General features: G+C 41.1%; 1 protein-coding gene across 3 annotated transcripts in view; it reads right to left on the reverse strand.

Annotated features, from left to right (window-relative positions):
* Positions 1-17,461, reverse strand: part of TMEM182 (transmembrane protein 182) — a 50,123-nt gene extending 32,662 nt beyond the window's left edge. The window contains exons 1-3 of one of the 3 annotated variants that reach the window (XM_070379865.1): positions 17,140-17,460; positions 16,812-16,911; positions 14,822-14,920 (exon numbers count right to left, since the gene is read on the reverse strand). In XM_070379865.1, the coding sequence (XP_070235966.1) occupies positions 14,822-14,920; positions 16,812-16,911; positions 17,140-17,271 (331 nt within the window). In that variant the 5' untranslated portion in view covers positions 17,272-17,460. Of the gene's footprint in view, positions 1-14,821; positions 14,921-16,811; positions 16,912-17,139 lie in introns of all 3 variants that reach the window. The other 2 variants (XM_005899939.3, XM_070379864.1) reach the window with 2 other exon arrangements.
* Positions 17,462-17,843: the final 382 nt, after the last annotated feature.

Below are 17,843 nucleotides of genomic sequence, written 5' to 3' on the forward strand. Positions count from 1 at the left end.
CAATAAATGTGCAGTTGTCCCTCCTAATCCATCAGGTCCACATCCATGGATTCAATCCATATGGGTTTACTGTTAAATTCTACCAAATATTTAAAGAAGAAATTATACCAGTTCTCTCTCTACAATATCCCAGAGGGAAAGAAGCAGATGTCATACTTTCTAACTCATTCTATGAGGCCAGTGTTATCCTAATATCAAAACCAGACATTTATAGGGAAAGAAAACTACACTCAGAATCTCTCATGAACATAGATGCAGAAATCATCAACAAAATATTAGCTAACTGAATCCAACAACGCGTAATTATACATGATGATCAGGTAGACTTTATCCCAGGTATTCAAGGCACCTTCAACATACAGAAATTAGTTAATATAACCCATCACATCACCACATCAACAAGGCTAAAAAAGAAGAATCACATGATTGTATCAGTAGATGTAGAAAAAATATTTGACAAAATCCAACACCAGTTCATGATAAAAACTCTCAGTAAACTAGGAATGAGGGGGAAATTCCTCAAGTTGATAATGTATATTTAGGAAACCCTGTAAGCACTCACAGACAGCTAGTATCATTCTTAATGGTGAGAAACTGGAAAGTTTTCCACTAACTTCGGAAATAAGACAAGGATGTCTCCTCTCACCACTCATTTCAACTGCCCTGGAAATCCTAATTATGCTATTAGATAAGAAAAGGAAACAAAAGGTAAACATATGGAGAAGGAAGAAATAAAGCTGTCTTTGTAGATGATATGATTGTCTATGAAGAAAATCTGAAAGAATCCATAAAAAAAAAAATTGCTGGAGTGATTATAACAAGGTTGCAAGATACAAGGTTAATATACAAAAAAAATTTTTTTCATTCCAGCAATACACAAGTGGAACTTGAAATTAAAAACTTATAATTTAAATTAGAGCCCTCCAAAATAAATATTTAGGTTTAAATCTAACAAAATATATATCAGATTTATATGAACAAAACTATAAATCTGATGAACAAAAGAAAATAATTAAATAAATGGAGAGATGTTCCATGTCTAGAGGAGTAAGATAACATTATCAGGCTGTCAGTTCTTTTTAACTCGATCTAGACATTCAGGCACCCCACTCCAGTACTCTTGCCTGGAAAATCCCATGGACGGAGGGGCCTGGTAGGCTGCAGTCCATGACATCGCTAAGAGTCGGACACGACTGAGGGATTTCACTTTCACTTTTCATTTCATGCATTGGAGAAGGAAACGACAACCCACTCCAGTGTTCTTGCCTGGAGAATCCCAGGGACGGGGGAGCCTGGTGGGCTGCCGTCTATGGGGTCGCAGAGAGTCGGACATGACTGAAGCGACTTACCAGCAGCAGCAGACATTCAGTACAACTCCAATCAAAGTTCCAGCAGGTTATTTTGTAGATACAGACAATTGATTCTAAAATTTATACAGAGAAGCAAAAGACCTAGAATAATAAAACACTGAAGAAGAAAATCACCGTGGGAGGACTGACACTACCCGGCTTCAAGATTTACCATGAAGCTAGAGTAATTAAGATAGTGTGGTACTGGCAAAGAAATAGACATACCCAGATCAATGACACAGAACAGAGAACCTAGGAATAGACCCCCAGAAGTATAATCAACTGACATCTGACAAAGGAGCAAAGATAATAAAATGGAGCAGAGAAATGCTGCTCAAACAAGTGGACATCTACATGCAGGAAACAAGGAATCTAGAATCAGACTTTACACTCTTCACAAAAATTAACTAAAAATGGATCACAGACTCACAGACCTAAAAGTAAAGTATAAAACTATAAAATCTTTAAAAGCTATTACAGGGAAAACCTTGGGTATGGTGATGACTTTTTAGATGTCCTTGGGTATAGTGGTGACTTTTTAGATACAACACCAAAGAAACAATCTATGAAAGAAATAATTGATAAGTTGGATTGCATTAAAATTAAAAGCATCTGATCTGTAAAAGACAATGCCAAAAGAATGAAAAGACAAACTACAGCTTGGAATAAAATATTTGCACAAGACAACAGATAAAAACACTGATCTAAAGTACATAATGCACTGTTAAAACTCAACAATAAGAAAACAAACACCTTAAAAAAAATGGTCCAAAGACCTTGATAGACACCTCACATAACAGAGCTCATATCTCCTCCACCTCCGCACCCCCAGGCCCCTTAGTCTCCAGGTCCTTTCCCTATCTTACGTTTCTCTGGACACCTGTCCTCTTCCAATGTACTATAAAATTGGTTCCCTTTATGTCACTTTTTCTGCCTCCCCTCACTAGAATGGCAACCCCATGAGCAGGGATTTCCAACTCTTTTGTTCACTGTTGTTTCCCAGAACTTAGAACACTGAATACACACAGTGTTTGTTGAGTCCATTTTCATCAACATTGTCACATAAATAGTAGCCAATCTTGGCCAGTACATGTGGTAATATTAACTCTCATGTACTAGGATGATGGGGATCATGACATTAATAATGAGCTTTATTTATGAAGTCCTTATTCATGACCAGAAACTGTACCAAATGCTTGATGTGGTCATACACACACACGCATGCACTCAGAGAGCAGAGAGCATTCCACTAGGGAGAAGCTAGGATGAAGTGACATGCCTTGGGGATGACTTCTTTAGGGTGTTGTAAGTTAGTATAGCATATCAAGAATGACTGACATTTATTGAATACCAAAGACATGGCAACCACTATGCTAAGCATTTGTACTATTCTCTCTTTCTATTTTAACCACTGTATGAGGTTGATATTAAGCTTATCTTCCTTTCACAGACAAGTGAGGTGAATCTGGGGGAGACCAGAGATAGGAAGTCACATCTCCAGACAGTGAACGCAGACATGCTGACGGAAAGCCCAGCTTGTAACGCCCACAGAACCTGTACCAAGAGCCAGTCCCTGTGCTGAGCACTCTGAACAGCATTTACCTAGTTCCCAAAAGAGGGGTCAGGAAACTGTGACAGTTTAGCTGGTGGCAGCCCCATTCAACTCAGAGCTGTCAACTCAAAACAGACATCACCTTTTCTGTGCAGACTCCCTCTCACCGCAGTTAATGCTGAGGTCCCCTCCACACACACTCTTTCTCCTTTTATTTCTCTCCAAGTATATGACTGGTTTATTTTTTGCTTCCCACTGCAGTGAAAGCCCCATGAGGGCAAGAATTTAGGGCTGGCTCTAGAGCACCCAGAACAGTGCCCAACATACAGCAAACACTCAACAATTTTTTTTTTTTTTTTTCCATCAAATCTACTTTATACTGTTTTCTCAAAAAAGCCTGAAGCCTGAAGCCTGAGGCAGAAGCGATGCTAGTTAAAGATAAAATCGAGGCCAAGATGGTCTTCTTGCTCCTTTCTGGTTTAAATATCCAATGTAAAAGAAGACAGAGGAAACTAAGCATTATTTGGGGTCCAGACTTGGAATTGGACACAGAGTTTGGATAATACAGGTATAATTCTCAAGAGGAGCTTGGGCCCTGGGTCAGAAGTCTTGGGGATGAATGTCTAGAGTGTCCCAGAAGTTCTCACTGAGGCGGTTCTGTGCCCATCTAGATACCCCAGGACATTTGGCAATGGTTGGAGATGTTTTTGATGGTCACACCAAGAGGTACCTCTGACATCTAGTGGGTACAGACCAGAGATGCTGCTAAATGTCCTACAACACACAGGACCGTCCTCCCAGCACAGTCATCTGGCCCCAGTGTCCACATGCCAAGGCTGAGAAACCCTGGTCGACGGTGCCAGGAGGTGTCCTTTCATTAGAGGGGGTTTCTACTTGCGTGTGTAGCTGACAGCATCACAGATATTACCAACACCCTCTGTCCAGGTTGCATGCAGACTGTCCTCTGGGAAGGGAAGCCAAGGTACACTGATGTAAATGACCAAACAGTCTTGTTTATAGGGGCTTCCCACATGGCGCAGTGGTGAAGAACGCACCTGCCAATGCGGGAGATGTGGATTCTATCCCTGGGTTTGATCCCTGGGGTGGGAAGATCCCCTGGAGGAGGGCATGGCAACCCACTCCAGTATGCTTGCCTGGAGAATCCCATGGACAGAGGAGCCTGGCAGGCTACAGTCCATGGGGTCGCAGAGAGTCAGACACAACTGAGCAACTGAGCACAGAAGGTATTTCCAAATAACTAGGTACTTGACATTTGTGACCAGAAAAGAAAAAAAAAGAAAGACTGAATTGTATTTTCTATTAAACTTTGCAGAGCATGCTTTATTTTTCCCTACACAACTAACACAGAGCAGAAGTATTTAAAACTATCTTGTAAATTTATGACAATGTCCAGAATCATCGTATACAAACAAAAGAAATGGCAAATAAGATACGCTATACTAGCATACTAGAATTGCAAGTAGAATGCGGGGGTGTGGGCGGAGACATTCCAATGAGATTAATTTCCTAGGACATGTTGATCTGTCTCCTCAATTGTTTAAGCATTTATATTAACCCTAGACTCAAATCTTACTTCAGTGTTCACTGCTTCAAGCTGTCCAGTACAAGGGCATGCATTTTTATGGTTTAGTTTGCCCTGCAGAGTAAAGCGTGGGGCTGTTTTGTGGGGACCTGCAGCTTTCTAAAAGGCTGTGCTCTTTGAGTTGCTCTCCCAAGGCCTAGGGTTGGCTAAAGGCAAAGGTCTCCACTTCCTCGCTGCCCGGCTCCCCGGACACCTGGTGTGAGGTTTCACGTTCTGTCCTTCTGCTGCCCTGCCCCTTGAGGAGGATCACTGCCTTCTGACCTCTCTCGGGAGAAGAGGAGGAGAAGCCTGGGGTAGGGCTTGGCTCCCAGGAGGATCCAATGTCAGAATGTGCAGGAAAATGACGGAGAAAAAGCACTGCCAGGGAGAGAGAGCTGGGCCCTGAGCTCAGCCCCAGGGGATGGCCTGTGCACAGAAGGGGGACACAGAGCAGAAGGGCTGGGGTCTCAGGCCAAGCCAGCAGTACCTGCGGATCTAGATTTCAACGGAGCTGGCTTCACGGGCCTCCCCTTGGTGGCGAGGGAGCTACCAGGGCTCAGCAGAACCTCTGCACCATCGGGGTATTGCCAACCCCTCTTGCCTCTTATCCTCATCCACTCCACGCCTGCACTGAGGTCAGCCTCGTCCTTCCCAAGACTGGTGCCTGTGCAGACCCCTCTGACAGCACACCAGCCAGCCATTGCCTCGACTCTCCCTGCTTCTCTCTCTTTCTCCTTCCTGGACCGTCTTTGCTTCTTTCCTTCTCCTGAGTATAACTGATATTTTACCACCTTCTTTACTATGACCTCTCTTAAAGACCATATTGTATCAAAAACCATCTCTGCAATTCTTGGTATCTGTCATGCTAATTAAAGTCTTCTAAATCAGTTGGCAGTCCTGCACATCAAGCTACTTGCTGAATTATTTCAAACTGGTATTCCACTATCAACCCAAACTTAATGTGTCTAAATCCAAACTAAATCCCCAGTCTTCACTTCAAAACAGGCCCTTTCCTCCTGATTCTCATATTTCTGTCTTCCTACCATATTTTCTTAGTTGAAATATTTCACGGTACAATACTGGTTGGCAAGCAATTTGGCACCTTGGTAAAATAATAAAAATGCAATTTTATTCCTATCTTTTGATTCACATATATGTAAATATAATCCAAAGAACTAACACAAATTATGACAAATGTTACACACACAAAATTATTTTTAATGTGGAGGTGGCAACTAACATTTAAAATCTGAGAAACTATTAGGCACAAACATGGAGAAATATTAGCTAACTTAAAAATTAAAAAGTGAGATATATGTTTGTGTTTATAATGATCAAAACAATGTACAATATGCATGTAAAAAGGGATAGAAAGAAATACACTAAAATAATATTTATTGTCTGGAGGAAAGTGACCGTTTTACCTTGACTGTATGTTATTTAGTAATTATATCTACTACTGTGGGCAAGAATCCCTTAGAAGAAATGGAGTAGCCATCATAGTCAACTAAAGAGTCCTAAATGCAGTACTTGGAGGCAATCTCAAAAATGACAGAATGATCTCTGTTCGTTTCCAAGGCAAACCATTCAATATCAGAGTAATCCAAGTCTATTCCCCAAGCAGTAACGCTGAAGAAGCTGAAGTTGAATGGTTCTATGAAGACCTACAAGACTTTCTAGAACTGACACCCAAAAAAGATGTCCTTTTCATTACATGGGACTGGAATGCAAAAGTAGGAAGTCAGGAAATACCTGGAGTAACAAGCAAATTTGGACTTGGAGTACAAAATGAAGTAGGACAAAGGCTAACAGAGTTTTGCCAAGAGAACACACTGGTCATAGCAAACACCCTCTTCCAACAACACAAGAGAGGACTCTATACATGGACATCACCAGATGGTCAACACCGAAATCAGACTGATTATATTCTTTGCAGCCAAAGATGGAGAAGTTCTATACAATCAGCAAAATCAAGACTGGGAGCTGACTGTGGCTCAGATAATGAACTCCTTGTTGCCAAATTCAGACTGAAATTGAATAAAGTGGGGAAAACCACTAGACCATTTGATTTAGGTCATGACCTAAATCAAATCCCTTATGATTATACAGTGGAAGTGAGAAACAGATTCAATGGATTAGATCTGATAGACAGAGTGCCTGAAGAACTATGGACAGAAGTTTGTGACACTGTACAGGAGGCAGTGATCAAGACCATCCCCAAGGGGAAAAAAAATGCAAAAAGGCAAAATGGTTGTCTGAGGAGGCCTTACAAATAGCTATGAAAGGAAGAAAAGCAAAAGGCGAAGGAGAAAAGGAAAGGAAAGATATACCCATTTGAATGCAGAGTTCCAAAGAAGAGAAAGGAGAGAGAAGAAAGCCTTCCTCGTGATCAATGCAAAGAAATAGAGGAAAACAATAGAATGGGAAAGACTAGAGATCTGTTCAAGAAAATTAGAGATACCAAGGGAACATTTCATGCAAAGATGGGCTCAATAAAGGACAGAAATGGTGTGGACCTAACAGAAGCAGAAGATATTAAGAAGAGGTGGCAAGAACACACAGAAGAACTGCACAAAAAAGATCTTTGTAACCCAGATAATCATGATAGTGTGATCACTCAACTAGAGCCAGACATCCTGGAATGCAAAGTCAAATGGGCCTTAGGAAGCATCTTTATGAACAAAGCTAGTGGATGTGATGGAATTCCAGCTAAGCTATGTCAAATCCTAAAAGATGATGCTGTGAAAGTGCTACACTCAATATGCCAGCAAATTTGGAAAATTCAGCAGTGGCCACAGAACTGGAAAAGGTCAGTTTTCATCCCAAAAATCCCAAAGAAAGGCAATGCCAAAAAATGCTCAAACTACCACACAATTGCACTCATCTCAACGCTAGCCATACACAACTGAGCGACTTCCCTTTCACTTTTCACTTTCATGCACTGGAGAAGGAAATGGCAACCCACTCCAGTGTTCTTGCCTGGAGAATCCCAGGGACGGGGGAGCCTGGTGGGCTGCCATCTATGGGGTTGCACAGAGTCAGACATGACTGAAGTGACTTAGCAGCAGCAGCACACGCTAGCAAAGTAATTCTCAGAATTCTCCAAGCTAGGCTTCAACAGTACGTGAACCATGAACTTCCAGATGTTCAAACAGGATTTAGAAAAGGCACAGGAGCCAGAGATCAATTGCCAACATCTGCTGAATCACTGAAAAAGCAAGAGAGTTCCAGAAAAACATCTATTTCTGCTTTATTGACTATGCCAAAGCCTTTGACTGTATGGATCACAACAAACTATGGAAAATTCTTCAAGAAATAGGAATACCAGACCACCTGACCTGCCTCCTGAGAAATCTGTATGCAGATCAAGAAGCAACAGATAGAACCAGACATGGAACAATAGACTGGTTCCAAATTGGGAAAGGAGTACATCAAGGCTGTATATTGTCACTCTGCTTATTTAACTTACATGCAGGGTACATCATGAGAAATGCTGGACTGGATGAAGCACAGGCTGGAATCAAGATTGCTGGGAGAAATGTCAATAACCTCAGATATGCAGATGACACCACCCTTATGGCAGAAAGTGAAGAGGAACTGAAGAGCCTCTTAGTAAAAGTGAAAGAGGAGGTTGAAAAAGTTGGCTTAAAACTTAACATTCAGAAAACTAACATCATGGCATCTGGTCCCATCACTTCATGCAAATAGATGAGGAAACAGTGGAAACAGTGACAGATTTTATTTTCTTGGACTCCAAAATCACTGCGGATGGTGACTGCAGCCATGAAATTAAAAGACACTTGCTCCTTGGAAGAAAAGTTATGACCAACCTAAACAGCATATTCAAAAGCAGAGACATCACTTTGCCAACAAAGGTCTGTCTAGTCAAAGCTATGGTTTTCCCAGTAGTCATGTATGGATGTGAGAGTTGGACTATAAAGAAAGCTGAGCACAGAAGAATTGATGCTTTTGAACTGTGGTGTTGGAGAAGACTCTTGAGAGTCTCTTGAACTGCAAGGAGATCCAACCAGTCCATCCTAAAGGCAATTAGCCCTGAATATTCTTTGGAAGGACAGATGCTGAAACTGCAACTCCAATACTTTAGCCACCTGATAGGAAGAACTGACTCACTGGAAAAGACCCTGATGCTGGGAAAGATTGAATGTGGGAGGAGAAGGGGATGACAGAGGATGAGATGGTTGGATGGCATCACCAACTCAATGGGCATGAGTACGAGTAAACTCTGGGAGTTGGTGATGGACAGGGAGGCCTGGTGTGTTGCAGTCCATGACGTCACAAAGAGTCAAACATGACTGAGGGACTGAACTGAACTGATGTTATATAAACTGAATTACATCTTATTCAGAGAGCAGTTTCTTTATCAGCCTAGATGCCCCTAGATTTCCTCTGTTTGGCTCCGAAATTTACATGTTAACTCTTTAATTTACATGTTAACTCTTTAATTTACATGTCAACTCTTTAATATTCTTTATGCCCATCAGTCCCTCTGGCCTTTGTTGCCCCGGCCCTTGTCCTGCCCTGATAACGTCCAGGGAGGACCAAGATGCTGGTCCTTGAGGAGGATCCTGTAGGTTGGTCCATCAACCCTCGGAACTCTTCTCCCCGCTCCCGCTCTCCTCTTCCTCTCCTCCCCTGCCACAGAGCCTGGGAAGGAAGCAACTCCAAGCCTCAGCCCAGCAAGGCCATGTGACCTGGTTGTGACAAGGGAAGCATTGGCAGAAATCTACTGGAGAATTCCAGGGACATGCCTGTTCTCCTGAAGATAGGAGAAGATGACAGGGGCTGTCCACCTGCCAAGGATGTGGAAGAAAAGGCTTTGAAAGGCCAGGGTCCCTGACAGCGTCATGACAGCAGCTGCTACTGAACTTCTTACTGTGGGACAAAAGTAACCCTCATTCTCCAGTTGCTATTTGTTTTTGGCTACTTCCAGCTTCATGAGCTGCTGACTAACACCTTGCCTAGTTGCCTTCCTGCTTCTAGTCTTATATCATTCACATCCCCCTACCTTTTTTTATAAGACAAGAATGAGCAGACCAGAAAAGAATAGTAAATAAATATTGGCAATAAAGGTGAAAGAGAGCTGACACATGAAAACAATGTTGTAGACCTAAAAAAATTACCAGAAGTATGAAAAAACCATTTTAAGACTAAACGAGGTCCACTGAGTAAAGGTTTAAAAATTCCTACACACATCAGTGGCTATTCAAGGCCTCAGTGTCAGCACCACAGTCCAGTCTAGTTAGTGCAGACTCTCAAGAAATACTAATTGTACAAAAATATTCAGTCAACAGTGGAAACAACGGTGAGTCAGACATAAAACGCATTACAGTTGTGGAGCCTAGAGTTCAATCGGGAAGGGGTATATGAACAAAATAATTCTGCAGTAAATATTTAAAATCTGTGATAAAAATTATCAAATGAAAGCATGGGTTTTATAAAGGAGCGCCTGGTCTAGCCTCCGTGTTAGAGGGGGCAAGGGCAGCAAGGAAGTCTTCGTAGGAACTGAAGTCTGAACTGGCTCGGTGGGTGATCCTGCTTCATCAAGGAAACGGGGAGGAGGGCGTGGGAGGAGCGAGGGCACCTGGGGAGAAGGGTGGACACCCTTGGGCCAGCAGTGAGATCACAAGTGCTACTTCTGAGCAGCTCAAAGAAGGCCGTGCGGCCGGCCTGCGGCCACATGTTTGTTCCAACTCACCAGGAAAAAACAGAAATTATGTTCAATATACTCTGCTTCATAAGGAAGCCTTTTCCCCTTGGAAGTAATAAAGTTAAAATAGTTTATCGCTGAAAATACAAACTGCAAGTTGGCATTGTCATGTCATACAAACGCTGAAGGATCTTCTAAGTATCTGGCACTATGCTAAGGGCTGGTGATACAAATACGAGTAGGTCACAGTCTGTGCCTTCGGGGAACTGCAATAAACAATGAAGAAACCGAGTATTTATGAACAGTTGTAGTTAGGTACAAGGAGCACCTTGGTGGGTGTGGTTAAAGGCCAAGGGGACGCCATAGAGAAATGACTGACTCACTCAAGGGTTGGGTTACCTTGAAAATTAATCTACGTTCAGCACATCATCACCCGATGTTAGCAAATTAATGGACTATGACTAAATTTAAGCATGAAACAAACCAGAAAATCTGAATTCTGACAGATATCGAGAGGTAATGAAGTTGTTTAATGGACTTCGAAGTACACAGTCCTACTTCAGAAAACAATCCTGAGAATTAGATCAACCCCTCTAAGCTTGGGCAACCATCCAAATAACAAGATTTGAACATAACTGGATTTTAGAATATGCGTTTGAGATTAAAACAAAAATAAAGGAAACAGTGAATTAGACCAGACTGTACATACAAGTCAGGATCAAACAGAAAGGTAAAAAAAGCCAACGTAAGTTTACTTTGTTCTTTTATTGAGATCCAACTAAAAGACTGTACTTTAAAAGATTTAATAGTAAAAACTAAAATCAGCCTTTTCATCCACTGTAGTTGATAAGATCATCAATAAACAAAACCCAGAGGCTTGGACCTTAGGTTAGTTCTGCCAGTGATCAACTGTGTGAAGACAGAAATCACACGGTTTCTCTGAGTCTCAGCCCCCTTATCGTTAAATAAAATAATTTCATCAGTAATGTCCAGTAATTCTAAAAGAGTCTTTCCAGAAAACTATCCACCACTGTATCATTTTCACTGATTTCAGTATTAGCTAACTGTAGCTAGCTAATGGCAATTTTGCCAATAATTTGCCTGGCCACAATACATCAGATTTCACAAACAATGCTTTGAATTTTCCCAGGATAAGTTGACAAATGTACTGTTGTTGTTTAGTTTCTAAGTCATGTCCCACTCTTGGCAATCCCATGGACTATAGCCCACCAGGCTCCTCTGTCCATGGGGTTTCCCAGGGAAGAATACAGGAGTGCCATTTCCTTCTCCAGGGGATCTTCTCAACCCAGGTATCAAACCTGTGACTCCTGCATTGGCAGGTGGATTCTTTACCATCTGACCATCAGGAAATCCCACCAAATGTATAATGCCTGATGATTATGAAGCTATGAAGTTGACAAGTAGTTCTGGAGTTTAGTGAAATCTCGTGGCTTTATCAACTAGGAAACACACACTTTCAACCAGATTGAATCTTTTTGATGAAGTCTGTATCTTTCTCTTGGATAAAAGAAACAATAAAATAATCACCCAGATATAATGTCAGGTATCACTGTACCAGCAGTAGGAAGATAAATGGAACTTGCATATACTATTTCTGTTGTAGGACATACCTCTTCTCACCTCAGTCATTTTTCCTTAGTGTTTTTGCTTAAAGTGAAGTAAGGAATTGCAATATGTATGCCAAAGAGGAGTGTGACAACTTAAAAATATGAAACACAGTTTTGTCACTTGATCCAAAAAGTGACATAGTAATTATATGTAACGCAGCATAATTCTAAACATAATTGCAGTGCAATCTCGCTGACATGCACTCACTACCCTTCCCCATCATTATTATGCATGGATAGCGTTACCTTGTTTTGCAAGTTCTCCACCATCTCCTTAGGGCTTCCCAGGTGGTGCTAATGGTAAAGAATCCACTTGTCAATGCAGAAGACTAAGAGACCTGGGTTCGATCCCTGGGTTGGGAAGATCCCCTGGAGGAGGAAATGGCAACCCACTGCAGTATTCTTGCCTGGGAAATCCCATGGACAGAGGAGACTGGCGGGCTACCGTCCATGGGCTCACATAGAGTCCGACACAACTGAAGCGACTTAGCACACACGCACTACCTCTTCGAGGTGCCAATTTTTCAAATATGCAGATTCACTTTTAAGTATATGGAGCCTACCGCACCTATCTTATCACAGGACCCCAACACACGAGTATCAGCAACAGCAATATGCAAATATTTATGCAAATAGCTAATGTCCTAGAAAGAATGACAAGCAAGGGATAGCATTTCCGTAACTCTCTGTAATGTAACTTTTTATAGCATAAAGCAGTGTATCTGCCTTTTTCCCACGCCACGCCCTCTGTCGTCAGTGAGAAGGTCCACATCGTAAATGATATAAGAGAAGGTTTGGCAAGTGTGACTGAGATGACTGTTTTTTAAAACAATTATGAAAAGATGGGGGAACCGTACTTATCTATTTTGGGTTGCAGCCAAGCAGATTTTTACGGGAAAGAGCATCTGCACCACACTCATTATCAAGACCAGCAGCCACAGTCCCTCTAAGCACAGGCAAGTCTGCTGGACAAGCACAGCAGCAGGTGTGAAAAGGTGAACCCTTTTCCTACCCGATCCACACCTGCTCCATAACACATCATGTCAATAGTGTGATATAAGCAGATGCTATACCCTCTGACAAACTCAAAACAAAATTAAAATGTATGGAAATTCACATTTTACATAAAGATGAAAAAATGGATGACGGATGTAAAAGTTTATTGAGTTCTGTGATTGTTAATTTTATGTGTCAGCTTAGTTAGACGATGGTGCCCAGCTGCTTGATCAAACAGTAGCCTAAAAACAGCTATAAAGGCATTTTGATGTGTCAGTGTTTACAATCAGCAGACTATCAGTAAGGTAGATGATCCCACGGTATGAGGGGGTGGGCCTCATGCAATCAGCAGAAGGATTTAAAGAACAAAAAAAGGGTTTCCTGAAGAAGAAAGCACCCTCCTCTGGACTGCACCATAGAAATTCTACCCAAGTCTCCAGCACTCAGAGTCAAGACCTCAACATCAGCTGTTATTTGAATCTCCAGCTGCAGCCTTGCCCCACAGATTTCAAACTTAACAGCCTTTCAAACAACAGCATGAGCCAATTCCTTAAAATCTCTCCCTCAATCAATCAATCAATTAACCTCAGTCTCTCTCTCTGTACACACACACACACACACAATTCCTATTGATTCTCTGGAGAATCCTGACTAATACACATTTATCCAGAATTTTAAATGTTAAGTATTCTCTTTGAAAAACAGATTTTTGGGGGGCCCTGTTAATGACACCACTAAATTCTGTACCAACCCTTAGTTTTAAGCTTAGGATAAGCACTCTCTTATGAAAAACATCATGAAACCAGCTGAGAATAAAGTTGACATACTGAGCTTATGTACTTTTAAAAATTAGATTTATGTGCTAAATATTGTGTACTTTCTACAGAAACTAAGTTTATATACTTTCTATAGAAAAAGTAGTATGAAAACATGAAAGAAGCTGGGCAATCATGATTCCCAGTTAACAGCATAGGACTCTCCTTCTTCTGCGGAATATCACACAGTTTCATCATTTGGTAGAAAGACAGTAACATAACAGCAGCACTAGTGGTCAAGAACCCGCCTGCCAGTGCAGGAGACATAAGAGACGTGGGTTCAATCCCTGGGTCAGGAAGATCCCCTGGAGCAGGGCATGGCAACCCACTCCAGTGTTCTTGCCTGGAGAATCCCCATGGACAGAGGAGCCTGGCGGGCCACAGTCTATAGGGTCACAAAGTCGGACATGACTGAAATGACTTAGCATGCAATCATATTCTTATGTATGACAATGGCAAAAATGTTTTAAAATCAGGGTGTATATTACAGTGGTTTCCATTGTAGGACTAGTTTTATATCAGTTAAACTCTTCTGGAGCAGTTCTTCCTGATGCATATGTCTCAACTGTGTCCGACTCTTTGCGACCCCATGGATTGTAGCCCGCAGGCAAGAATACTGAAGTGGATTGCCATGCCCTTCTCCAGGGGTTCTCCCCAACCCAGGGACTGAACCTGGGTCTCCTGCATTGCAGGCAGATTCTTTACCATTTGAGCTACCCGGGAAGCCCATCCTCCTGATGAATACCATTATTTTCATATCAGAAAACAAACACACTTGTAAAAAATTATCATGATAAGCAACAAGCAAATGGGCTTTGATTTTGGACCACAGTTGCATTTTATTAAGATTATAAATGGTATTTTAAAAATGACATCTTGGGAATTCCCTGGCAGTCCAGTGGAGAATACTTCACCTTTCAATGCAGGGGGTGCAGGTTCAATCCCTGGTCAGGGAACTAAGATCACACACGCCCCATGGCCAAACAAACATACAACAGAAGCACTAATGCAACAAATTCAATAAAGCTTGTAAAACAAACAAAAAAAGTCCACATCAAAGATAAATAAATAAATAAAAATGACATCTTATTTATTATTTTATACATGACTGATATTAAAAAAACACACATTGAAATTATAAATTATCTTTTGATTGCCCACAAAGCTGCTGTGGGGGGAGTGTTTCAGAAAGACCACCCTTCTGGAGGCGCCCTGAGGACTGAGTACTTACTGACTGCAGAGTCGTAGGAGGTGGAGTTGTGCTCGCCTCTCAGGAAGGGGTATGGCGACAGGTAAGCGTGGGTGCAGTTCTTCCACAGGGGCTGATTGGCTGGGAAGGAAGGCAAGACAGAGCTATTTGTTATTGAGAGGCTGCCTGAAGACTTGTTCCCAGTAGAAGAGAAATACAGGCTGTGGGGGGTACACAAGCAAAATAAAACTACAGACCAACAAACTCAGAGAATTATTGAATAGGGAGGAACCTCCTTAAAAGTCTCATACGGAATAATAGCACAGGAGACCTGGAAAGTGGATTCATCTAAAACATCTAACTCATGACCTAATCCAGTGGAGAGAATGCCCTTAACACCACCTACAGTTGAAATCATCGGATTTCATTCATTTTCACAACAGTATTCTCTAGTTCCTAACATAATGACCGGCACACACACACACACAAAGTTGTTGTTTAAAAATCTAATAAATTTAGATCTAACTATGATTGGTTCTAACTAATGCAAAATTTCTTCTATATTCTACTTTCAGGGAAAAGATGTAGATGATAGACCATACAAGTTAATGATTAAAGTTTATTTTTAGCATTTGAAGAAACCACAAGAAAGAACTTTAATGTTGTTTGAAATCTTGATGATTTCATCATATACCCTTTAAGGAGTAAAATATTTTTTCCTTCTCTAAGTCTTGGCAAACTCTTCCTCTTGCAAAGTCTGACTTACTTCACTTTACCAAAGCCTAGATCATTTTCATCGGCAGATCGCATGCTTATTCTCCTCCCCCAAATGACAATCAGAAACTCTATGAAATATTTCTCTCAAAATGCCATTTCATCATACCTTTGTTCCTTTAACACATGCCAATTTACTATTGGCCTGTCTTCTGTGATCTCAAATTTTTATGATATACTCCATAATCTTGACTTGTTTAAGTGCCATACTTTGATTTATCACAGGAGTAATTTTGATAAGACTAATAATTTCAACCCACAGTAAGTCAGGAGGTAATAAACAGCTCTTTCATCGTTGGGTGAGATAAGATAAAGGCCAGCTATTTTCAGTGAATTGATTTTCAAAGATTAACAACAATATGGCAAATACAGTTGAAAGAATGCAACTGTATTTCTAAGGAGCTATTCTATTTCAAAAAAGAACTTAAAAGTTTCTGTGAGAGAATGGAAACATCAAAAGCAAAGCATTTCTTGATATTGTCCACAAACTTGGTTTAAGCCTTAATAGAGCAAGCCTTCATCTGTCACTGCTCATAATTGTTTCGTTATAAAAAAAGATATTTTTTAAAAAATTTTGAAGTTGTTACTATAAAATAATACATCTCTAATTCTGAATTTTAAAATTTGTGATTTCAAGGATTTATAGCCCCCAAAATAAAAACATTTATTTGCAACATAGCAATAATAGACACTCCAAAAACATACTATAGATAATATTTGTTTTGTTAAGGATGATGTATTTTATTTTTTATTTTTTATTTTTTTTGGTCGTGGAGCAATACCCCACTGTGAACAGCACACAGCAGTCAGGACTTGGCAACAACTTCGCTGCTGCTGCTGCTGCTAAGTCGATTCAGTTGTATCCGACTGTTAGCGACTCCATGGACCGCAGCCTACCAGACTCCTCCATCCATGGGATTTTTCAAGCAAGAGTACTGGAGTGAGATGCCATTGCCTTCTCCGACCAACTTTGCTCAGGATGATGTATTTTAAATGTGAGCAAGGAAACAGTGGATTGTCCAATTCTGCCACAAATACTGACTCCAATTTTATGTTAGAAAATAAAATAGTTATTTCTATAGCCAATTCTGTTTACTGAAAAGGAATCAGGAACCTTTCAAAGATACCCCATTGAGATTCCACAGCTAAGAATCCAATCCTGTTTTGTAAGTGATGTGCACCAAAATAAGAAACTGTTCTTTTTTATTGACAAGCCAGGGGTTGGGGTGGGGGGAAAACAAAGCTGAATTGTACTTACTGTACCAGAACTGCCAGATATTGGAATCATTCTCTTCCACAATCCCATTAAACCAACATCTCCAGAAGAATCCTTCATGGTGGAAAGTGACGTTTTCTATCTGCACAGAACACAAATAAAGTAACTGGTATCAACACAATCTGAATAATTACATCTGGGAAATTTTTTAAGCAACGTATTGTTTCCCAAATAATGATGATCATTAGCTTTCTACATATCTCTTCTGAGAAGAAACAGACATTCCACTGCTATTTTTGGATTCTCAGAAGATACATAAGGCTATCCTCATTACCACCAAGTAGGACAATATTTTGAAGATGAAACGCACATTTTGTTCACCCGAACACTTTGCCACTTCAGTCGCGAGAAGCCAGTAATCTGATCCAAAAGCCACCAGAAAGAGTAAAACCCCCAGAGCACCAAAGAGAGCCCCAAAGAAGATGGCAATATTTAGTCTCATTTTCAGTTCACTGGTTTCTGTTAAAATAAAATAAGAAAATAAATGAGAGCGGACACCCAGATCCTCAGTTTAAAAAAAAAGACTTCTGAGCAGGCAGGATCTTCTTGAGAAGCGGCTCTTAGTTGGTGTTTCAGTGGAGTCCCACTCACACGGGTGGTGGATTCGTGTTGCTTTTGAGTTCCCCTGGAGGGCCTCCAGTCCGGCAGCTGAGAATGGCAGGCTATTTTAGGACACTGACTGAGGAGTTGCCTCTCTCCCCAGGGGATCAAAAAATAGCTGACCTTCCCCTGATGGTGGAGGGGGTAGTATCAGGAACTGGCCAGAATCATCCTTATTGCTGTGGGGTAATCCAGAGAAGTGGGAAGATGACAGAATGGTGTGAGGTCACTGCCACACTGGCCCAAAGTCTTAAGTGTCTGAACAGGCTCCTCTTGATCCAGAATGACCATGACAACCCTGAAGACACTGAAGACCCTCTACAAGGGTAGATGAATCACAGGTGTAAAGAACCACAAAGACCTCTCTTGGATATAACTGGAAAAAAGGCATGAGTAGTTCAATCAGTGGAGAAG

The sequence above is a fragment of the Bos mutus genome, chromosome 11 (genome assembly GCF_027580195.1).
Source record: "Bos mutus isolate GX-2022 chromosome 11, NWIPB_WYAK_1.1, whole genome shotgun sequence".
Lineage (NCBI taxonomy): Eukaryota > Metazoa > Chordata > Mammalia > Artiodactyla > Bovidae > Bos > Bos mutus.